This window comes from Agelaius tricolor, unplaced genomic scaffold, assembly GCF_023055355.1.
Source record: "Agelaius tricolor isolate 1412-34295 unplaced genomic scaffold, bAgeTri1.0.p SCAF_6, whole genome shotgun sequence".
NCBI lineage: Eukaryota > Metazoa > Chordata > Aves > Passeriformes > Icteridae > Agelaius > Agelaius tricolor.
Genome location: NW_027269266.1, coordinates 5,347,865 through 5,370,741, shown reverse-complemented (window position 1 = coordinate 5,370,741; position 22,877 = coordinate 5,347,865). Strand labels below are relative to the sequence as shown.

Here is a 22,877-nt window from a genome sequence, read left to right as displayed (position 1 = left end):
CCCCCCAAACCAAATAAAGAACAGATTTGACCTGTTTACCTCCCCTATGTTAATCCAAAAATTTGCCCTGAAATTTAGCAATATTAAAATAATTTCTTTAGTTTCTCCCTCAAAAGAAAACTCTAGGATTAAACTTGTCACTGATTATTGCTCCACTGGCCTGTAACTGTGTCCAAAATTTTCTATTCTAAACAAACAACGGGACAGAAATTGCTGGAAGAACAAATATTCTCTCCATTTAATGACATGTTTGCTCAATTAGAGTGGGTATCCTCCCTCCTATAATAAGAAGTTTTTATTCTGTAAGCACAGGGAGCAGAGAAGATTTGGCATCCAAAGGGCCCTGCTGCTGTAGGCACAGCTGAGGACACCTGAGAAGGCAGTGTTTGCACAAGTCTGTAATAGAGTTTTGAAAACCCAGGAATCCCCTGAGAGCTGTGTGGCAAACTTCCCTCTCTCTCTGTGCCACTGCAGATATCAAATATTAATTAGCCTGAAACAATTACTGATACCAACTCATGACACACGTTGGTACCCCTGACAGAGATATTGCTGCTCCTGCCTGTGCTGAGATCCACTGGTAGGGAAAACCCCCCAGCTGCTGAGGGTTAGCAGCTTTAGTTTATTCAATGAAAGGTGACCATGAAGAGCTCATCTCCTGCCCTAGATAGGCTCCCCCAGGTCAGACAGAAAAGCAAATGGGAGTGTGGAAATGTTTTTGAATCAATCTTGTCCGATACCTTTGAAAATTCTGTTTTGTCTGTCTTGTTGAAAACAGTAGATGAGGGAATTTGCTCATGGTGAGTTTGAGATTGGAAAAGATAAGCTGTCTTTCACAGAGACCAGATTCATAATTAAAAATTACCACAACAAGCTCTATTAAAGTAAAATATTGCCTTTAAGTGTTGTCAAACAATAGCTGCTGCTTCAGCTTAAAATCCAAAATAAACTATCGCCCACAAAATTAACCTCTTCTATGCTATTAGTACATTCTTGTGCAACACTTTTGGACACACAGGCCTTAGCTTTAGTTATGTAAATGCAGCTGGAGCACTGCTGTTCTACCACAAGGAGGTTAAACAGCACTTATCAAACAAGATTATCACACTGCTAATCTTGGCTTTTAAAATTGTATCACTCAAAACAGGATCTGTAAGAAGAAGGAGAAAGAAAGGTGGTCCCTACCTTCAGCCCTGACACCCCAGAACAACCTCACTGACAGCCCACACAGGCACACACATGAAAATGCTGCCATTTTCAGAAGCTGTGAGCATTTTATGGGAATATTAAAGAATAGTTGAATGGTATTAATAATATTTATCCTATGGGAAGTAACTGAAGCTGTTGCTTTCCTGAAAATTTAGCAAATGATCAGATTTGTTGAGTATCTGGCCTATGTGTTTCCACTAATTCATTAATAACTTTATTTCTGCTCATTAAAAGAGCACTGGATGACTACAGTGATACAACTCATTCTTCATTCACAACTACATTCATACAGTTGGTGAATTGAGAAAGGAGAAGATACTCTGCCTGAAGATACACACATGCACAGATGTAGTAACAGAAATATTTTAACTAATATAAACAGCATTTGGATTGAGTCCTTTTCTTCTTTTTGTTTAGTAAGTGCTTTATCCTAATCCATTATTTATCCTAATAACAGTAACTATTTCTCACAAGTATATGAAATTACAGTGCTTTAGGCTTGAAAATGTTGGAAAAAATAATTTTAGCCAGCAGCCTTTGATATAAGTGAACAATGTCCTTATATTGTACAATTTCCAATAGAGGAGTCCTTCTGATTTACGAGCAACGATTCAAAACTGTATTCACATTAAAAAGAGGATATGAAAAACCATAAACATAAGCTTTTCACTTCAAAATGGCCCCTTCAAAAACTAATAATTTACAACAAACACCAACACTTAAATAAAAATCAATAAAACAGGTAACATTATTTTATGACAGAAATATTCTATCTGTGCTCACTTTATCATGAAATCACCGAACACTTTCAGCGTTCCTGAAAAAAACATTAGATGAGAATGAAAAAAATAAATTTGAAATATATTTATTGCCATATAAAGAAAATAGATTTATGCAAGCCTATTTCTAGGCCTGGTAAATCCATTTCAATTAAGCAATAAATATCATGACTAGAGTCTGAGCAGTATTACTGGTGATAGTTATGACAGTGTTCAATTTTTAGAGGTATATTTATCATAATAATGTTTATCACCTAGCTCAAAAGGATGTTATGAGGATTCATTAATATTTATATCCATTAGTGTTTTGGAAATAACAAGCATTACATTATTTTAGTTTTCACACAACTAATTAAATTAGTATGAGGTTCTAATTGGACCATAAGCACAAACCCCCTTCATTTCACATAACAGATTTGGAGAAATAGTAAAAAATATTAACAACAACAATAGTAATATGTTGCTTTCTATAAATGATGCTTTTTTACTTTATTCACACTGTAAATACCATACCAAGTCTAAGGTTTGCTCTGGGTCTCTCTGAGCTCTCTTTGGTCCCACCACTTGTCTTAGAGATACAGGCAGGGAGAACAGAAATACTGAACTCACCACATGAACTAGGCTAAAAAATAATTATTGAGTGTGTTCTAATTACAACAATGATTAATTCTTTCCAGCCATTTGGATTAAAAAAAACCCATTTATTTTAATGCGAAATAGGTAACAGCATCTGTTGTATCAGCTGCCAAAGCCTCTGAACCCTAACTTTGTTGAGAAGCCTTTGCAGTTTGGCCCATGCTAATCAGCTAGCATTTCTAAGTGAAATTGCCCTTAACTGGCACAAACACAGTAATGGGCTGGTAAAATTGCAGAAAAAGAGCAAAAAGTTTTACAAGGAATCTTGGCAGCTTTAATTCCTTTCTTGCATGATGACAACACTGATTGCTAATACAGGCAACTAAATATTCACTATTTAACATCTCACTACATCACTCCAGTAAAAAGGTTTTCTTCTCACATATTTCCTCTGTTTCTTTTGCTCCATTACACAAACTCCACTGGTAACTGACTGCCACACAAAGCTGCACAAGCTTTAGTTACTCGTCTTTACTCTTAGCTCAGTCACAGAAATGCCTCGAGATTTAAGAGTTGCTTTGTCACTTGGCTATTTGGGAGACCCCTTTTGGAGACCAGGGGTACCCACAGAAGTGGTGCCAGCCCAAAGACCTGTGTGTGTCCCCAGAAGGCACATGGGGGGCACAGAGCTTGCCCATCTGCTGTAAAAGCAGGCAACCTGACAAGGGCAGAGAATGATGCATCTGACTGCATCTTATCAGAAGGCTAATTTATTACTTTATTATACTATATCATATTAAAGAATGCTATACTATACTGTACTAAAGAATACAGAGAGGATACTTACTGAATGCTAAAAAGATAATAATGAAAACTTGTGACTCTTTCCAGAGTCTCGACACAGCTTGGCCCTGATTGGCCAATGAGTCAAAACAACACCAGAAACCAATGAAACAATCACCTGTGGGTAAACAATCTCCAAACACATTCCACACGAGCAAAACACAGGAGAAGCAAATGAGATGAGAATTGGTTTCTGTTGGGAAGGATGAAAGTTTGACAAGAAAGTCTCACAGATATGTGTGCTTAGCAGAAAGGTTTTTGAATGTAGAGTCTGATGAAGGAATAGAGACGGAAGCAAGTTTTGATATAGAAGAAAAGAATTCCTGAGCCAGTTTTACTGGCTAACCAAGGAGGCAAAGGGTGTGTTAGTTAGAAGGGGTTTTTATCACTTAGAGCAAAGGATCAGCCCACCTCAAACAAGAAGATGTTTTTACCAAGCAGGAAGACAGCAGAGGCAAACAAGTCAGCAAATGTTGCAAGTAGAAAAAAGGTCTCAGAATTTTCCACTGCAAGAAAACTGAAAAACAACTTCTAGCTTAAACTGTAATGTACTAACTTTTAGTGGTTGGAGAACAGTAACATGAATATGGTAATTATAGTAGTTATGATAGGCTGTAGGTAAAAGTTAAGGTATAGATTGGTTCTACTGTATTAAGATGCTCAGCAAAGGAAAGTATAGAATGCAATGTAACCAAAACCAAAGGGTCTGCAGGCCTGCCTGCAGCCGGAGCTGACAGGCTCTGTCACCCATCACCCTGGACTGCTGGAACATCTTTGATGGAATAAATGCATTTTGAAGAGCTGCCTGGAGTCCTGTGTCTCTCATTTTGGCTCTTACAGTTTTCCTTTTCTCTGAGGCCTCTCACTGCCTTTCAGGCAGGAGAAAAACCCTGGGTGAAGGGATCCTGTTCAGAGGATGTGAATGCCACAGCAGTCAGTGCTGCTGGAGCCATGGGCTGGGCAAGAGTGTCCTTGGCCAGGCACCACCAGAGACAGCCCTGAGCCTCTGCCCCCCTTCTGCTGAGCTGCTGTGTTCAAACCCCATTTGCCCACGTGTTTTGGGGTTATTCAACCTCCTATCAGAGCCCCACACACTTGTTTTGGTGAAGGATGATTTCAAATCAAAGTTTCTCCATGGAGGTGTTTATTCCCCAATGCTTTCCCAAAATCTCACTCTGTTGTTTCAGCCTCAGGTTGCACCTTGTTGTGGTGTAAAGAAACTAAAAATAAACAGCAGAAAAACTGTGGGAGTATTTCAAGACAAAGGAGCTCGGTGCCTTTCCTGTGACCTTTCCAGAAAAAGAACAAATCTTCTGTGTTCAAGGTTAGAAAAGCTCCCTATTAGCACAAGGCTTACCCAGAATATTGCTGCCTGAAAGATTAAACTTCTGTAAATATAAGCACTGCAAAAAAAAAAGCATTACAATGAAATCTGACAGCCAGACTAGCCACAATGTACCCACACCAGCTTCACAGCTGTCTGCCAAGCTTCCTGGGAGAAATATGTTTTCAGGAATGTGCTTTAATTCATTATCCTTTAAAATGATGAAGTGATAGAACAGGAAAACACACATTAGCTGCCTCAGTGTCTTTGCAAAATAGGTGTCTGGCAGTTCAGTGCTGTGTTATTCCAGTGTGGGTGTCAGTGCTGTCACCCAGACCAACACTGAGCAGACATGCTTCTGTGCAAATAAATAGAAAAATATAGAAGCAGCTATTACTGGAAGGAAATGACTTTGTGGCACTTTTCTTAAAAATATTCCGCTTCATTGGAGTGACACATTGTGCTCCTCTACTTTGATGTTTATTCCTGGCTGGTATTAAACATAGAGGCTGAATCCATTCATTTCAGCATTCAGACAAATTATTAATTCATACTATGCATATTAAAGCAGCACAACTGTACTGTGTAAAAAAATGATGAAAATATCTATACTCACAAACAATTAAAAGGCAGCACACCACACTTCCAAATGCCAAAAAATAAGAAACAATTTCTGATGGCTAAAAAATAAGTATGCAGTAATTCCAAGAAGCTCCTTTTTTGAAATTAAAAGGATTAATTCTACAATTAAATTGTAGAATTAAACTTTAAAGACATGTCCTCTGCCAATACATCTCCTGAAATTTCCTTTTGACTTTGCAACAAGGACAACTGCCCAAGGCCTTGCTGATCAATTCCTTGTGTTGCAGAAAACAGCGTAATTTGAATTTTGTCCAAGAATACAGTTTGAAATGCAGAAAATGTGAAGAGCTAACTAACATGCAATTATTTGCAGCCACAGTCTGCATACCAAGGGAGAAGAAAGCTGAAGAAATAATTTAGCAGTTATTGCCATTTTAATACAGAGAGCCACCCATCATGGCTGAAGGCTGCAATAACCAAGACTGAACCCAGCTACCCCTCTATTAGCATGCTTCAAAACAGAACAAAACAAAACAAACCCAACAAATTTTCTTTTCTCCATAAATGTGGATCTTAAAGGAATAAAAGAGGGTTTGTTTTCTTTTATTTTGCTTCAGAAATTCTTGCTATATATGAATATCTGAACAATTTGCAATGTTCTCTTACAGTGAGCATATGCCACATCCTGAAACATTCCCAAAAATGTTTTCACCTCTCCACCCTGGATTTTCCTTTCTAGAAAAAGATGTGCTGTGATGCAGGGAGCACCTGGCTGTCTGCTGCTCTCTCTTCTCCAGACAGGTATCTTAAGAACCACAGACTCAGTATTTTCCTGTACCCCAAACTCACAGGTCTGCAATCACTGGCATGCAGAGAGGAGGATGCAGAGGAAGCACATCCAGCCCATCCCTTTCTATTCCCGTGGCTCTCCTGCCACATTGCCCACATCAAGCACTCCTCCACAGACTGAACACAAGGTCTGGGCTGTAAAAGCCCCCCTAACTCTGCTTCTTTCAGAGCTCCAGAGTGTGCAGTCCTTTCAGTGGATAAAAGTTGAAAATCAAGTTATTTTCTCATTACTGTTTTTCAGAAATTTAACTTTTTCTCTCTTTTTTTTTTTTTGGTTGGGTTTTTTTTGAGTTTTTTTTTGTTTTATTTTGTCATTAAAGGCATTTTTCTGTCATTCTGAGAGGAACTGAGGAAGCCCTCCCTCCTCAGGGCTCTTTCAGCTCTCACAGTCCATCTGAGCAGAGTTGGCACAGGGCTTCCACAGACCAAGGCTGATTTCCACTAAAAGAACTGCATTTTGCAAAACATCTCTGGCTTACAAGGCAGGGAAATTTGAAAGAAGGCTTTGCTTGCTCAGTGACCCTTAGGCTGTCTTTTCCATGTTTAGAATTAATTTAACACTTCCCCATCCATCTCTGCCTAGAACTCAGCTAAGCTTCAGGTAAGTGAAGTCCTACCACCACCAGTAATTTCCCAGGAAAAATCATTATGAATTACTCCTTAAGCTTCTGATATAGTTTTGTTTTCCCTTCTTCTAAAACCAGACATGTTTTTTCTGACTTTCAAAGCACCAAGCCAGGAATAACCACAAAGATGATAGCAGAGAAATCAGATAAGCAACAGAGTTACAACTTTGAATGCCTAAAGGACCCACAAATTTCCTTTGGTTAGCAGCTGAAATGTTATTTACATTATGGAAAAAAAACAATTACAGCTGTCAGTAAATTAATTATTTTAATTTTGAAGAATTTGTGATATTCTAGACTATGGAAACAAAATATATAGGGCTTATAATTCATCCAAGTAGTACAGCATAGCTATCACTCAAACATTTCAGGCCTTATACCAGCAGAATTGAGAAAGACAAAAATATTATTCATGCAGAAGAATTGCTTCCCCCATGTTTGATTCTTTGGCTATCATTTAAAAATGACTCATTACATTTTTCCCTTTTGAAGTCTGGTAAAAAATTTGCTGTAATCCAGAACTTAGTATCAACCTAATGGTGATTTTTTACAAATGATTTATACCTAGCCCTCAGAAGAAAAGGATTTATAATGAAAGTGATAGCTCAAGCCTAACTGCAGCACTGGGAATGGTGACACCATAATTAATGTATTATTTCAGTTGTGGGAGACACTGACAGTAGCTTTTTGTTCTGGGAAAGAAATTTATAGGGTGATGGAAAAAGGCACTATGGAAAAAAAAATCACAGAAGAGGAATAGAAATCCTTGTAGCAAAGACATGTCCTTACAATCCCCCTCCCAGAGGCTATAAAACCCTGGCAGTGACAGTGTTTCCTCACAGTCTAATTTATACCTTTCTCCTCTACTAGATGGCAGTGTGACATGCTCTCAGAATTGCTAAGTGAGGGGGTTTCTTGCTTTCTTTCATAGGAAGCAATTAATTTCAAATATCATCTTGCTGGCGTAAAAGTAAAAAAAAAATTAAAAAAAAAAAAGAAAAGTTTGCCACTGGCTGTGTATTTTGAAATCAAATCTGTTTACTTACAGGTTCAACATCAAAGGCAAACAGTGCATATTCCCTGTCAGGTGACACCTCGTACCGGATAGCCTTTAAGGAGACCTGGAAAATAAACACAGTTTTGAAACAAATCTTCATCAGTTTTCAAGCTAATGACACCTAGAACTAATGGTTATGATCATCTGTCTAAGGATGAAGAATACTGCCAGAATTAAGTGTCTTCAAAAATATAGAATCTTTTTTTTCAAACCCCAGAAATGTTATGTGGGCACTCGTAAGAGAAAGAATGAATGCATTGTGACTCAGAGCAGGCAGCTATATATTAAAAAACCCAGAATTTTCCTTACTGCACAGTGGCTGGTGAGGTGGCAGGTGTAGGGAGTAGTTAGTAGAAAGCTCTGATAAATGGCAATTTATTAATTTCCTCTCATTATCTGTATTCACTGGCCAGTGCAGAAGATAAATGTAAATAGCTTCTGGAGCAAATTAGTAATAAAGACACCACTACCTCCCTCAATTAAGATAACCCAGAGGAAAACTATTCTGTTTTCCCCAGTCAAAAGTTTTTGGGATGCTGCAGTGATCCAGTGCACCCTGACCTGGGCTCTGCAAAAATCAGCACTGTAAATCCTGCTAACAAGAAGAGGTGCCAGGCTATCTCAGACCTGCCAGGAATTACCTCCTTTTTCCAGCTCCACTTTTCATTTGTGTAGTGAAGCCATTTCTCCTCCCCAGCATGTTTCAATATAATGCATTGCTGGCACAGATGGCACCAAGGTCAAAGAGAGGCGCCACTAACACATCACTCATGCACTGCCTTTTAAATCTCACCCTCTCACCCAACAAATTAGATCCAAGTCCTTGAGAGAGTCCCACAGGGCAAAACTGGAAGGGGAATTGGGGAAAGTCCTCCCCAAGGCCAGCAAGGATGGATGTGCTGTGGGGATGGCCAGAAGCAGAGAGGACAGGTGGCACCATCACAGAATGGTTTGGGTGGGAAGGGACCTTTAAAGGCTGTCCAGCCCAACCCCCTGCAATGAGCAGGGACTGTTGGGGTCTCTTGCTGGTCAGAATGACTTTGAGAAATGTTAGAAAGTCTCTTTTCTCAGCCTGGCACTTGAAGGAGGAGTCAGGGCTCTTCATTTCTCGGTCTCAAGGTTGTTTATTGTATCTTATCTATAAAATTTTTTCTCTTGTCTAGCTGAGATCTGCTCAGCAAGACAGTCTGAGGCATTCTCTCTGCCCCCGGGGTGGTGTTATGTCTTTATATTAAAACTACCTGTACAATGTTTACAATCACTTTCCAATACCTATCACCCATGTTAGACAGTGAGCTGCTACTCTAAACCAATCTAAAAGTGCCAACATCACAGCAGAAGATGTAGGCCAAGAAGAAGAAGAAAAGCTGGACATGTCCAGATCCCTCCATCTTGCTCTCTGAATCTTCATTCTAAAAAACCCCAAAATCTATTTTTTCACCTTGTGATAAATTCACGATCATTCTACTTAATTTATCTTAGCTTGCAGATTTTCATCTAAAGTTAGTAACTTGCTCCACAAGTCATAATCAAAACTACAAGCATTTTAAGCTCTGTGTCAAAGTCTCTGAGACCCCTAACAAAGTCTTAGCTGCTCAAGACTGCCAAGAAGATGTCTTGAGTCCTGACAAGGCACAACTTCAGCCAGACCAGGCTGCTCAGAGTCCCATCCAAGCTGATCTGAGCATTTCCAGGGAAGAGGCACCCAGCACCTCTCTGGGACATCTCACAGGCTGCTGACCCAGAGCAGCTCGGGATGGGGAGGGATGGGGGGCCCTGGGCACCAGCAGGGTCAGCAGTAAGACAGATTTCATTTACAGAAGACAGATTTATTTAATTTTATGTTAATAACATGGGGAAGGAAAACATGACCAATTAGAGAAGTTTTCTGCCCCAGGGCTGGGAAGAAAGAGGAAAAAGATGTGTCTGAGTAAATATAATGGTGGCTCTTGCACTGGGGCTTTGTGCATTAATGTGGAGGTGACCTGCAGATGTATTTACTGAGAGGGCAGAGGAACAGAGGTAGAGCAGGAAGTAGGGTGGAAAATGGCATGAAAATGTAGGATTTTCTTGTAGCACTCTGCTTTTCTTACAAATGGCAATAATTAAAAACCAGTGGAATAAACAAGAGGCCAAATGGAAGTAATTTGACTTCAGCAGACCTTGACATTAAAGGAAGCCAGCCCCTTCCCTTAGAATTGTAAAGAAAGGGGTTACACTCTGGTAAAAGAAGATTGCTTATGTGATGCTGTAAAGTTTGAAGGTTAAATGCAGCATGTGAAGTTTAAATTTGGGCCCCGACATAATAATTCAGTAATAAATTCTTTGTCTCATTAAAAAATAATTAATACAACTGATGTACTAACCTCTGCCACAATGCTGGTTTCATCTACTACACAAAACAATGCTACAAAACACTTCTATCACTGTAAGCAATCCTCTGTATCAGATGTGACTTTGTTTTCTTTACATTCATTTTAATAACCACCTACTAACTTCTTCCCACAATTAGGGTTTCTCTCAAATAAAACTCCACTTCTTTTCCTTAACACTGCTCATAAAAACCACTGAAATCACATTTCAACTATTAGGCAAGAAAAATCAGCAAATGCACAAATAGAAAATAAGTATTTGCATGGAGGGATGTAGAGAATGGCAATAGACAGTAAGTTATATCAATTGTCCTTTTTATTAAGCATTCAGAGATAAGAATTATTCCTCTTTCAATTATATATGATATGCAAGACAAGCTACAAATCTCTATATGATACTTTCCAGAAGTATGAGAGAAACTGAGCTTGCAGAATAATAACAAAAGCTGGAGTTCAATCTCACATTATCCATCACTGCATAGCCCATTGTAGCACCAGGGAATTGCTTCTCCTTGACAATACATGGAGTTGAAACCCAAGTCATTTTCTGCTTTACTGATCCAACTGCAAGAGAGCTGTGAAATTCAGCTACTTGTCATAGAAAATACTCACAATTTTTTTGTTTTCTATTAATATTGTTGAACTGTTGGTTTCGACATTCCTCAGAATCACTGTGCCATTCTGGTTTCTATAAATGAATTCATTATCTGCAAGGAGGAAAACAAAAGGTCATTAAGGAAATCTGAAATTGTGTTTGTGTGGAACCTAATTATGGACTTAAAACCAAAAGTACTGCTGGGAACTTTTTTTTCTGAAGAACTCAAATTATTTTTTTAACACAGCTATTGCTAAAAGTGGCTTTGAGGACAGCCATGAAACAATGTGGTTGGTGTTTGACATATGTTTGTGGTGCCACACTTTCCCTTGATGAATGCAAGACTGACCTGGTTTGAATGTACATACACAGCATGTTGTATAGTTAGTGTAGAAAACAAGGTCAAAAAAACCCATTCTTTATGATTAAAGGTTTCTCAGTTCCACAGTCTCTGTAGGAGTTTAATAAGCCTGGAAAATCTCTGGAAGTGAAAAGCAGATGATCCCCTAACAAAGCAGATTCTGGAACCTAATATTGTGCTCCAACTCTGACATTTGTGCTGCAGACTTATACCAGCAGGAGAAACATGCAGAGAAGTCACCATTTGCACATGAAACAAGGCAAATCAGCTTGTCTCTGTGCACTTTGGGACTACTCCAGCTCTCCAGACAGGTGGTCAAGAACAAAAATACTGGAGACAGTGTCCAGCTCTCAAAGCACACAGCCTGCCTGGCAGAAAGGCTGGGCCAGACATATGAAAGGGACTCCAAATGAGGGTTAGGTAGCAGGGCAAAAGTTCAGGATGAAAAACATTACAACAATAAAGGGATGTCATAAACTGAAGTTCAAGTCTGATCAGTGCTTACATGCACTGCCCTGCAGATAAAACATAAAACCTAAGTCCCAAGCACTCTGCCATTAAAGGAATCAGTAGTTTTTCTTGGCACAGGACTAGGGTTATGGTTTATTTGCAGCTTGGCTAAACTGAGAACTGATGGATCCTACCAAACCTCTGCTTGCAGTTCCAGTTAGGGAAACAATTCCTCACCACCTACCATTATGGTGGCTGCCCCAGGAATGTCACCATGATGCAGCAAGGGCTAGGGACACGTGGATGGTTTAACATTACCCATGGGGTGTCCTGGGATGAGTCAAAGCTGAGTTTAAACCCTCCAGGACAGGTCCAAGCACAAACCCAGCTCACTGTAACTGCAGAGGTGTGCACTGCCCAGTTGGGGTCACCTGCTAAAGGCAGCACTGGGTTTGGAGTCTTGGTTCTTTCAAAACCTGGGTGTACAGACTTAGCATAGCCCTTGTCCATGTTCCAGTCTTTTATTTCCAACCTGGTGATGGTAATCCTCATCACAGTCACCAACCAGCTTTATAAAATGCTCTGAAGATGCAGATGGAAATCTTCTACACACTACTTATTGCTGTCAATATAAGAAGTTTCTTCCTCCATATCACAGATTTACACATAAGTGGAAGAGGAAGAAATCTGCTCTGAGATTGGGATGAGTCAGATTCTGGAAGGGCAAATGGTTGCTGCAACACAGTTGATCCTCTCAAAACCACAAGGTTTTAGAGACTTTAAGATTCTCAGAGTCCAAATCAGAGCAATAGCCCTTTAGACTCATAGGCATAGTTCTCAAAGCATAACTTTATTTTAAATTATGGAATAAATTTTATCAGAAACTTCTGTCTTGAATAAAAAAAAAAAGAAGGATTTGAATTAGATTGACTTACATTTATCTTTAAAGTATTCCTTCATACAATTTATGACTGAACAAACTAAGGAACTTAAAATTGAGAAAGAACTGATTGAACAGAGCCAGGACAGAAGTCAAAAAATTCATAAGTAGTATGGAGAAGATAAATAAGGGATGCTTATTCCCTGCCTTTTCCAAAATAAATACTGGAAGGCAGCAGATGTCACCAGTCAGTGTCAGGTTCAACACAAATAAAAGGGATTATTTCTTCATGCTGAGGGCAAACAAACTGTGGAAGTCACAGTCCCAGAAGAGAGCAGGTGCCAGGGCTGCAGGTGGATTCAAACTAGAATCAGAAAAATGGAAGAAAAATCCCTCAAAGATTAGATGTCTTGAAGGGGAATCCTTTTCAGGAAGCTCATGAACCAGCCATTGGGAGGGGCTAAAGGAATTTCCTGAATCCTCAATTTGAGAGATTTGCCTGCTTTTCAGAATCTTCCCTAAGTATTTGCCCTTGTCCTGGGCCATATGCCAGAAGAAACAATCCCTGGGTTCTGATCCAGCACTAACTTATTTACAGCTCTAACTTCCAGCTTCTGTGTCCAGGTCCTTAAGAAAATGTTTATGCCAACAATTTAGGAAGTAAGGCAAAAAAGATTTAATGCTTTTTACAAACCTGGTCTTTATATACTCAGGCCACAAAGTCTGAAGCATTGTTATAAAAGGAAAATATGCAGCCTAAATTTTTATTTTCCAGAAATATTTCAGGCATTCCAGAAAAAAAAAAAAAAACAGGAAAAATTAAACTGAGAGACAGACTATTACCTAATTATCAGACATACTGAAAAATATTACTGCTTTAATAATCACCCTCTGACAACAACACAGAATGTTTTCCAATCCACACTAAGTTCCAGACAGAAAAAAAAATCATGTTTTAAGCATGGCCAGCAAAACATTTGGATAATTGTAAGGCTCTCAGTATGTTTCCTAATTACAGAAAAGAAAAGAGCAATGAAATTCAGTTCCAAGTTCAGAACATAGGTAAAGTAGCCTATTAATCTAATGAGTCTGTGAAGCTGTTTCTTGAACATTGCAGGAACTGATGGAATTCACATTACTGCCCATAATGACATTGCTACCAATTTTTATTGCTCCTTATGCTCCAAAAAAACCCCATAACATTTTAATAAAGTATGAAACTTCAAGATTACATAAAAGTTGTGCCATGGTTGGAAGTAGGAGATAACAGACTTTCCCATTATTTGTTAAACCGTAACAAGTTTAAAATCAGGTGCTAATCTGCCACATGTACTTTTAGAATGCATAAAAAAAGAATAAATGAAGCAGTGCTGATTTGTTAGGGCTCTAAATCTTGCCATTATATTCAATACCAGCCATCAACACACTGTCTGAGTTAATGAACAGAAAATTGGTCTGCTTAAGAGAAGAACAAATTGATCTGCATTATACTCCAAACAAAACACTGCGAAGTTTAGCTGGGTCTTAGTCCTCAAAAGATGAATAATATCCCTGGACTTCTGTTTTGAAATGTATGATTTGTTGCAGTGCAAGAGCATTTTTTTAAATGGGACATACCTCAATCTAAGCCAGAAAGCAATGCAGTGGCCTCTGTCTGTAATGGATTCTGTCCAGCAAGCTGATGAGAATTTGCAGCCTGATTTATAGCTGTCACCAGAGCTGATAAAGGTCATCACTGTATCTCATTTTTTATATCTGCCTTTCTTTGGGGCTGGTGTTCAGTATAAATGATGCCGAAAATTATAATTTTCAGGCATGCAGCCATTTGTTCAATTTCTTCAATCTTTTTTGGATTTTTTTCCATCTGTTCTTCACCAAAGTCATGGATATTCCATCCCTGGAAGTGTTCAAGGCCAGGATGGTTGGAGCTTTGAGCAATCTGGTCTAGTGAAAGGTGTCTAATGGGGTTGGAACTGGGTGGTCTTTAAAGCTTCTTCAACCCAAACCTCTCTCTGATCCTATGGTTCAATAACAAAGTTCACTTTTCCAACACCTCATCCCTCTTTCATCTTCCAGGAAATTGTCTGGGTGGTATATCACATTTTCTGACTGTGAATGTAGGCACAGGGGTGTAGTCACACTTGGAAAAAAGTGACTGATTGCAAAAACCAACGATTACCAGAAATAATGGATCAGCCTTGGGGCTCTACAGAGCCTGTGCAGAGGAATGGGGAGGCCTGGGGAGAAACTTCTAAAAACCTGCTAGGCAGAACAGGTGAAATCATAAACCCCATCTGCTTCTGTGTCTTGAATTCAGCCAGGAAATGCACAGGCAGAGAAAACAGAGCCAGGGAGAGGGAGCTCATGTCCCTTGAAGTCACTGAGCCCTCACCAGGAGCAGCACAGACAGAACACCAGGCAAAACAGCTCACCACAGAGGACAAGAAGCTCTGGGACAACTTCACTTCTAGAAGGAGCAAGTTTGAGTGCAAAGAGTTTGAAGGAACTACATCCATTGACAAAAACACAGCATCAGTGCCCAAAATTTTAGTGCAGTAAAGCTCCTCTGAAGTCCACATTACCAGAGAGGAGAGACTGGTTTATAAGATACTAGCAGGACCATGCATGTGAGGGAAACTTTCATTATTTGTCAGAGATTATGGGAAGCAGAAAGCAAAACTGAGCAATAAAATATGAGAACAAAAAAAAAAAAAATCCAGCTCTAAAAATATTTTAATGAAATTGTAATTTTCTATAATTTTTATAACTGATGAATGAAAAGTAGACAAAAAAGGTTATGAAATTCAGATGCAGCAAGTCAGCAGAAAGAGATAGTGAAAGAGAGAAGGTACAGTCAGAATTGTTAAGGCCAATCCAGTCTTTTAGATCAACAGATTTGAGGAAAAGGCATCTTCTTAAGTCCTGATCAACAGACACGAAAGAAAATTGAATGAGGCTCAGTATGATGAAAGCCAGCATCGAGGGAATTATCATTTTCAATCCCCAAGATTAAGGAAGATTGGTGAATAAAGGAAATTCGAGTCCTGAAGTTGTTCTAAGGCACTTCAGATAAACGAGGCTCCAGATAGCAGCAGGGCTGGCAAACGTTACCCAGTGTCAGAGAGCAGAGAGCAGCAGCTCCTGTGGGACCTTTGTGGGTCCTGTGGGACCTTTGTGTCCCCTCCCGAGGGACTGAGGTCCCTTTGCCCCAGGCCACGTGCAGGGATGCTGGGATGGAGCTCTGCACTGGCACAGCAGATGTCACAGGGCCACCAGGAGACCCCTGGCACCTTCTGCCATTCCTCATGGGGTAACAAAGAACGTTTTTGGGTTTTTAATGACCCAAAGCAGTCAGATCCTTGATGTTTTACATCTGAAGGAGTCTTGCAGGAGCCCTGCAGCCCTGCCCAGCGTGGTGCCCAGCATCACTCAGCCCTTGGCCAGGCTTGTTAGCATCCAGAAACACATAATCATGGAAATTATTATATGTAGGTGCTTTATTGAAGAGCTCTGAGTGTCAGGGGTACCAACCCAAATCTGACTCCGATATGCATTCGGGATGAACATGTTTTTATTTTCTATTGTTATATAACTTTCATGTTAATGATTAAACTTATATTGTTCTATTGTATACATAGATTTCAACTAAGCATGACTCCTCATGGCCCCCCTATAAATTTCTAACATAGTTTCTCATGATTCTTCTTATGATTATATAATAATTATATTTAATTACTAAACAATCACCACATCTAACAATTATATCATTTATCATACTGCTTACCCAGGTGCAATGATCTGGCAAAACACAAAGCCTAACATTTTCAGAGTCTATCTTTAACATTTTCAAGGGCCCCACTACCAGGCTGAGCCCACCCTCTCTGAGGTGACAGCAGCTCCTGAACCAGCCAAGGACTTCTTGGAGTCCCCCCAGGCAGGTATTGATCAGAAACACCTGGACAACATTCACCATCTAACAAGATAAGAGGCAGGAAGATTGCAGTGGTAGGACAGATGTTTCTTCAGACAATTGGTATTTTCAACAGGATGTGGTACAGTTGTATTCTTTTGGAAAGAGATCAGACAGTGAGGATCAGACAGTGGAGTTAAAAAAAAAATCTGCTGCTTGTTTAGCAGATCAGCAAATTTTCTGAAGGGTCAGGTGAGCCCCAGAACTGAATTTCAGAGTCAGTTGTTTGTTGGGTACATGCTGTAAATATCAAATAGATGCACTGCAGCATGTCTTGAAAGAACAACACATCACAGCATTAAATGCATCATCCCAACAGCCTTCTTTCCACCTGAGCTTGGGATTGCATCTCTCTGGACACCTGAATTGGGGCTGATTGTGCTTTTATTTGCATTCTGATCTGTGTGGTGAAGTTTTGCAGCAGTCAGTGAGCAGGCACAGTCCTGGCATTTGTTCAGCCTCTGTTCTCAGGGTTGAAGGGGCTTCCACTGGGGACTGTGGATGGAGACCAGAGTGGGGAAAGAAGTGGCTGTGCCCTGGGGCTTGGGCATGAGCTCTCATGCCAGCACACACTCACCAGGGCCAAAGAGGAGGGTCCAGCTGCAGAAAGCAAACCCAGACCAGCCATAGGTGGCCTGCAGCACACAGGAAAAGCCCACTGGCTTGCAGTGGTTGCCTTGTTTCCAGGACTGGGGGCGGCTGGCAGCTCACACTGCAGCGGTGTCTGAGGGAGCAGCACCCTGAATGAACCCAGCTCATGCCTGAACTGCTTCCCAGACAGGCTGGGCTCAGCTGTGACCATCAACATCCACAGCCACAACCCAGGCACACAGCAGAGCCCGAGGGCAGGGAGCAGCTCAGCAGCTGCACCAGGCATGGAGGTTCAGTAGCACCATCCCCACAGAGCAGGTGAGCAGCTCACAGGGAAAGTAGACCTGGGGGGACTCTGAGATTCCTATAAAAATGGTATTTCTGAGTGTCACAGGTGAGGAAATAGCACAAGCTGTGGTTAACAGGTTGTTGTGTGAGGGGCCAAAACCCTAAAAAACCCCTTTAATCCTGCCAGATGCAGCAGAAGCATCTATCTTCAGGGAGCCTGCTGTCTTCAGGGAATGGTTTTGAGAGAGGGGACCTGAGGTTTTTGGATATAGTGGCTTTTGGAAGCAGAGTGGAAAACAACAGAACAGGGTAAATTCACAGAGGAAATAGAAACTGTCAGGAAAAGACCCCAAACCAGCAAATATTAAAAAGCACCAAACGAGGAATAAGGTGCAGGATGGCATGAGCAGGGAGAAGGATGGACACAGGCAGATTTATGGAAATACTTATTTTTCTTTGCATTCATGAAAGGGAAAATCACATCTTATTTACCAGGCCTGCAGAATTATTGACTCACTTAGGACAGTATCTGCCTATCAGGAGTCAGGTGGGAGAATGGCTCCCCCAAGACCTACACCCCTTGGGGCAGGCAGAATTTACTCCTCAGAAAAGCACTGAGAACAGAGGCTGAACAAATGCCAGGACTGTGCCTGCTCACTGACTGCTGCAAAACTTCACCACACAGATCAGAATGCAAAAGAAAAGCACAATCAGCCCCAATTCAGGTGTCCAGAGAGATGCAATCACAAGCTCAGGTGGAAAGAAGGCTGTTGGGATGATGCATTTAATGCTGTGATGTGTTGCTCTTTCAAGACATGCTGCAGTGCATCTATTTGATATTTACAGCATGTACCCAACAAACAACTGCCTCTGAAATTCCCTCCCCACAGCAGAAGCAAGGACTGTTTTGATATGTGCTGCTTCCCAGGGAGAAAACACAGGGAAGGTTTCCCAGCCCCTGTCCCCTGGTGCCTGCACTAGGCTGGGATAACAGAAAGTGGGAGGCAAGGATCACAAATAGGGAAGAGCAGCAAAACCCCATTTCCATGCTCACAGCTTCATTGTGCCCTCAGTGAGCTTTCCTTAGGGATGGACCCTGTAGAGTTTGGCATTCATAATTTTCCACAGCCCCTGCCTCTTCCAATCCACCTGCCCCCACCAGGAACTCCTTTTTCTTCCTCTTTGCTACTTTGCCTGGAAGAAATAAACAAGAATTTCTTACACTCTGTGATGCTGATACAAGGAGCAACAGGGGACAGAGAACAGCTTGCCTTTAACAACATTGCTACAGCCTTTAATTCCAGGAGACAACTGGAATCCCATTTTTAGCTCTCTGCCATTATGGGTCATTATCCTTTTACTGTTCCCAGCACTTTTTTCCCCACATGCAAGGCTGAAAGAAAAACTTCTTTAAATAGGTGATTTACTGTAATCTAGCTAAATACTGTATAACACATTGAATTGGTATATTAAGTAAGTGCAACAAGATAGAATGTACTTTATTATGTAAGAAGTGGTTTTAATTGCTCATCATCTCAATGCAGTTGCACTTGGTGCACCAATATAGTGCTTTTACAGCACTACCAGTAAAATAAAACACAATTATAGCTCAGGAAAATTCCCACATCAACGTGCATCTCTAGCAGGCTTGTAAATTAACTTGTCAAAAGCTCCAAGAGATTGAGTCTTGGGAAAACTTAAAACTATAAAAATCAGCAATGCTGGTGTGTTTCTCTTTTTTATCTAATCCCAAGTCCTTCAAGATTCAAGCCAAAAAAGAAAAAAAAAACAAAACTAGTTCAGCAGCAAGCCTGAAATACAGGCAAAGCACACCTTTGAAATTCGGATCCTAAATTTGAAACCAGGTAAAATTCTGCTCCTGCCCCATTTGTGAGGATGAACTCCTCCTCAAAGAGCCCCAGTCTGGGAACCTTGTGGTGTTATATTTACATTTTTTGAAAAATCCCTTTGCCCAGAATTTTTCTCCTGGGAAGCTGAGAAGCCTCAGAGAAAAATGGAAACAATTCTTATCTCATTTGCTTCTCTTCTGTTTTGTTCATGTGGAATGTGTTTGGAGATTGTTTACCCACAGGTGATTGTTGCATTGGATTCTGGTGTGAGTTGTTTTGACTCTTTGGCCAAGCAGGGCCAAGCTGTGTCGAGACTCTGGAAAGAGTCACAAGTTTTCATTATTATCTTTTTAGCCTTCTGTAAGTATCCTTTCTGTATTCTTTAGTATAGTTTAGTATAGTATTCTTTAATAGAATATAGTATAATAAAATAATAAATTAACCTTCTGAGAACATGGGGTCAGGTTCATCATTCCTTCCTTCCTCTGGGAGAAACACAAATACAATACTGTGGGCTCAGATCATGACTCAGTGGCACAGGCATGAAGAGCTGAAATGCATGTGAGAAACTGAGACCTTGTTTCAACTTCAAATTACTCCTTCCCAACTTCTATCTGCTTTTATAACTCATAGAGGGGCAAAAAGAGAGACACTACAATTAGGCAAAAACTGAATGAGACATTCTCTGGTCTAAATCCATTTTTATTCCATCCAGAGCAAACCATCTTGATTACAAAACTGCTGCAAAACCTTAACAACAGCAGTGCAACCTCACACCTTGTTGCTCGGTGACCTCAATTTATCTTTGTAATGCCTGGGGGGAGGAGTGGAATGCACCACACTGAGATGACTTTGTTGTATTCCAGAGCTGAGAAATCTCCCTTAAAAATTCTCTGCCATCTCACTCTTCCTGTTCAGCTGTACTTGTGCCATGTGCTCTTCAAATGCTAGATGTTCTAGGAGGAGAAGTGATGACCCCTGGGTTACTGGACAGCTGCAGACAGCAGATTACACTCATCCCTTTGATTCCCTGCTGGAAACATTTCACATTCAACACAGGCCAGAAGCAATTTAACCCCAGACAACTATTTTCCCAGAAAATGGTCCTTAATGCTTTTATCCACACCCTACATATTTTTCACAGTTTCATCATGCAACTGAAGAGAGAAAAAAAAAGTGCAGCCAACAGGTAGCAGGAATCAGCTTATCCCAGCTCCATGGAGTGACTGGGGTGGGTGCACAGCCCCAGATACACAATGGCACAGATTTCACTGGGATATAAAAATTCCAGGGCTTTTCCCACTGTAGATTCTAGCTCAGATGGGAGCCCAAGTCACCACTCCTGCTGGTGGCACCCAGCTTGGCTGTTCCATGCAGGGACCTTGCTCCAAGCCCTCTCTGGCTGTGCCCCAGGCCAGTGCAGCGTCACCCAGTGACTTCCCAGTTCTCTGCCAGATATGCCAGATCTTTCCTGCCTTTTGGTTTGGCTTCACATAGGAGAGTGCATGATCCAAAGTGTTGCACCTAAATGTAATAATCCACTTGACACTGAGGAAAAAAAGGAATCCATGAATAAATTTTCATTAAAATGTGACCCCACAGCTCGCTTACCTAATTTCTCTGTGCATTCCCTTGCCTCTTTCTCTTTGCCCCTAAACAAATTGCACTTGTTAATGGCCATGATGGGCAGGAAGAACATAAAGTGTTTTTTCTTACTTTTCATTATTATTACCATGGGAAGATTACTTAAATTTCAGTGCAGACTGAAGGAGACTGCTGTATGTTAACAAGCAGATATGCTTTGTGTGCAGCTGTGGGAGAAGTTTTAATTATCTTTGTGTGCAATATTTCACAGTCCCTCTTATGTCAGCCTGTTATTTCAGATGTGTCTGGTGAGGAATGATTGTGATGAAGTCTAACTTCATGTGTGAGGAGTCTGTCAGAGTCGTGGCCATCACCCTGACCTCAGGCTTTTGAAAATCAAGGCAGACAAGAGACAAAATTCAAGACCCCATTACACGTTTTGGTTACTATCACTGTGATAGTTTATGAAAATCCCTTTGCCAGGATTTCTTCTCCTGGGAAGATGAGAAGCCTCAGCTTCTCCATGTTTTGCTCCTCTGGAATGTGGTCTGGAGATTGTTTATCCAAACATGTGAATTCTTTTTAATTAATGGCCAATCACAGCCAGCTGTGTCGGACTCTGAGTCAGTCATGGGTTTTTATTATTCTTTTCTTTTCTAGCCTTCTGTCTGTATCCTTTCTCTTTCTTTAGTACAGTTTTAGTATATAATATCATATCATAAAATAATATATCAGCCTTCTGAGGACTTGGAGTCAAATTCTCACCTCTCACCTCGGCCTGGGGACCCTCACAACACAACAGGTTACCAGTGCACGATTTCTGGTTTTGGAGCGGTCACAAGAGGGCACCCTGCTACAGAGCCAATGGAAACACTTTCAACACTTGCAAAGAACCATTAATAATAATTAGATTCAGTGCAGGAGACTGGTGTGCTGAGTGAGATGGCACTGAGGGAAGGAAATGGCACCTGGATGAGAGCAGTCTTGCTGCACCCAGTTGCAAAGGGGGACACTAATGGAGAAACACTTTGCAATTATAGGTAAAATCCCATCATTTTTGGAGAAACACACTAATGGAGAAACACTTTACAATTATAGGTAAAATCCCATCATTTTTAAACCAACTGATGATGGAATGAAAAAAATTCATGTCAGGTAAGCAGAATGGTGAGGCAATAGAAAAGCTGCCCAGAGAAGTTGTGGTTGCCCCATCCCTGGAAGTGTTAAAGGCTGGGTTGGATGGAGCTCTGGAATTTGGTTTAGTGAATAGGTCCCTGCCCATGGCAGGGGGTTGGAAATGGATGATCTTTCATTTCCCTTCCAACCCAAACCATTCTATGATTCCATGATGAGTGAGGAGCTTTTCCTTAGCATGGCCCATTGGTTTGGTTTGCCTGCAGTTGCTGGGTCAGCTGCTACACAGAGTCCTCACCAAACCCCAGGAAAGATTCCTGAATTCCTTATTTCCATTCTTCTTGCTCCTTTCCCTCTCTCTGCCACAGAACCAACATCATTCACCTGTTACTGCCTTTGTCCTGTTGGTCTTGAAGCACCAGCTGTTGCTAAGAAGACAGCTGTGCTGATGTGCAAAGCAAAAGGGCTGATATCAACACCTGGTTCGAGTGCAATGGGTGAAAAATAGTTACACCAAAAGAATGACTGCTCCTTCCTTCCAATTCTCATCAAGCTTCTGTCCAAAATTACCTTCTCAATGGGTTAAGAACTTTGAGCAGATGAGATTAAATCCAAAGAATGCCCTTATTCAATGAAAAGAGCTTGAGTTCTTCGTATTTTTTTCCTTATTTTCTATCCTTACATAACTTCTTAATAACTCAGGGCAATTCTTTTTATTGTGCATTTCCATGCTTCTGTCATGCTCTTAATCTTTCTCTGGACCATTTCTATTCCCATTACAATCTATCTTTTTTGGAGGGAGCAACCCATGCTCACTGCAGTGATCAAGGTGATAATGTCCCTCAAACTGGATAAAACCAGGCTGTTTTCAGTATTTTTCTCTGCAGAGTATAGTTCAATATTGTTTCTCCTAAAAATGTTGATTGCAACAGAAAATTGATTATGCTCTCTGTTTCT

At 40.6% G+C, this 22,877-nt stretch overlaps 1 protein-coding gene across 4 annotated transcripts in view; it reads right to left on the bottom strand.

Moving 5' to 3' along the window:
* DPP6 (dipeptidyl peptidase like 6) overlaps positions 1–22,877 on the bottom strand; it is a 568,804-nt gene that overhangs the window by 134,032 nt on the left and 411,895 nt on the right. For all 4 annotated transcript variants that reach the window (XM_071428575.1, XM_071428576.1, XM_071428573.1 and 1 more), the window contains exons 4-5: positions 10,830–10,924; positions 7,835–7,909 (exon numbers count right to left, since the gene is read on the bottom strand). In XM_071428575.1, coding sequence (XP_071284676.1) covers positions 7,835–7,909; positions 10,830–10,924 — 170 coding nt within the window. The remainder of the gene's footprint in view (positions 1–7,834; positions 7,910–10,829; positions 10,925–22,877) is intronic.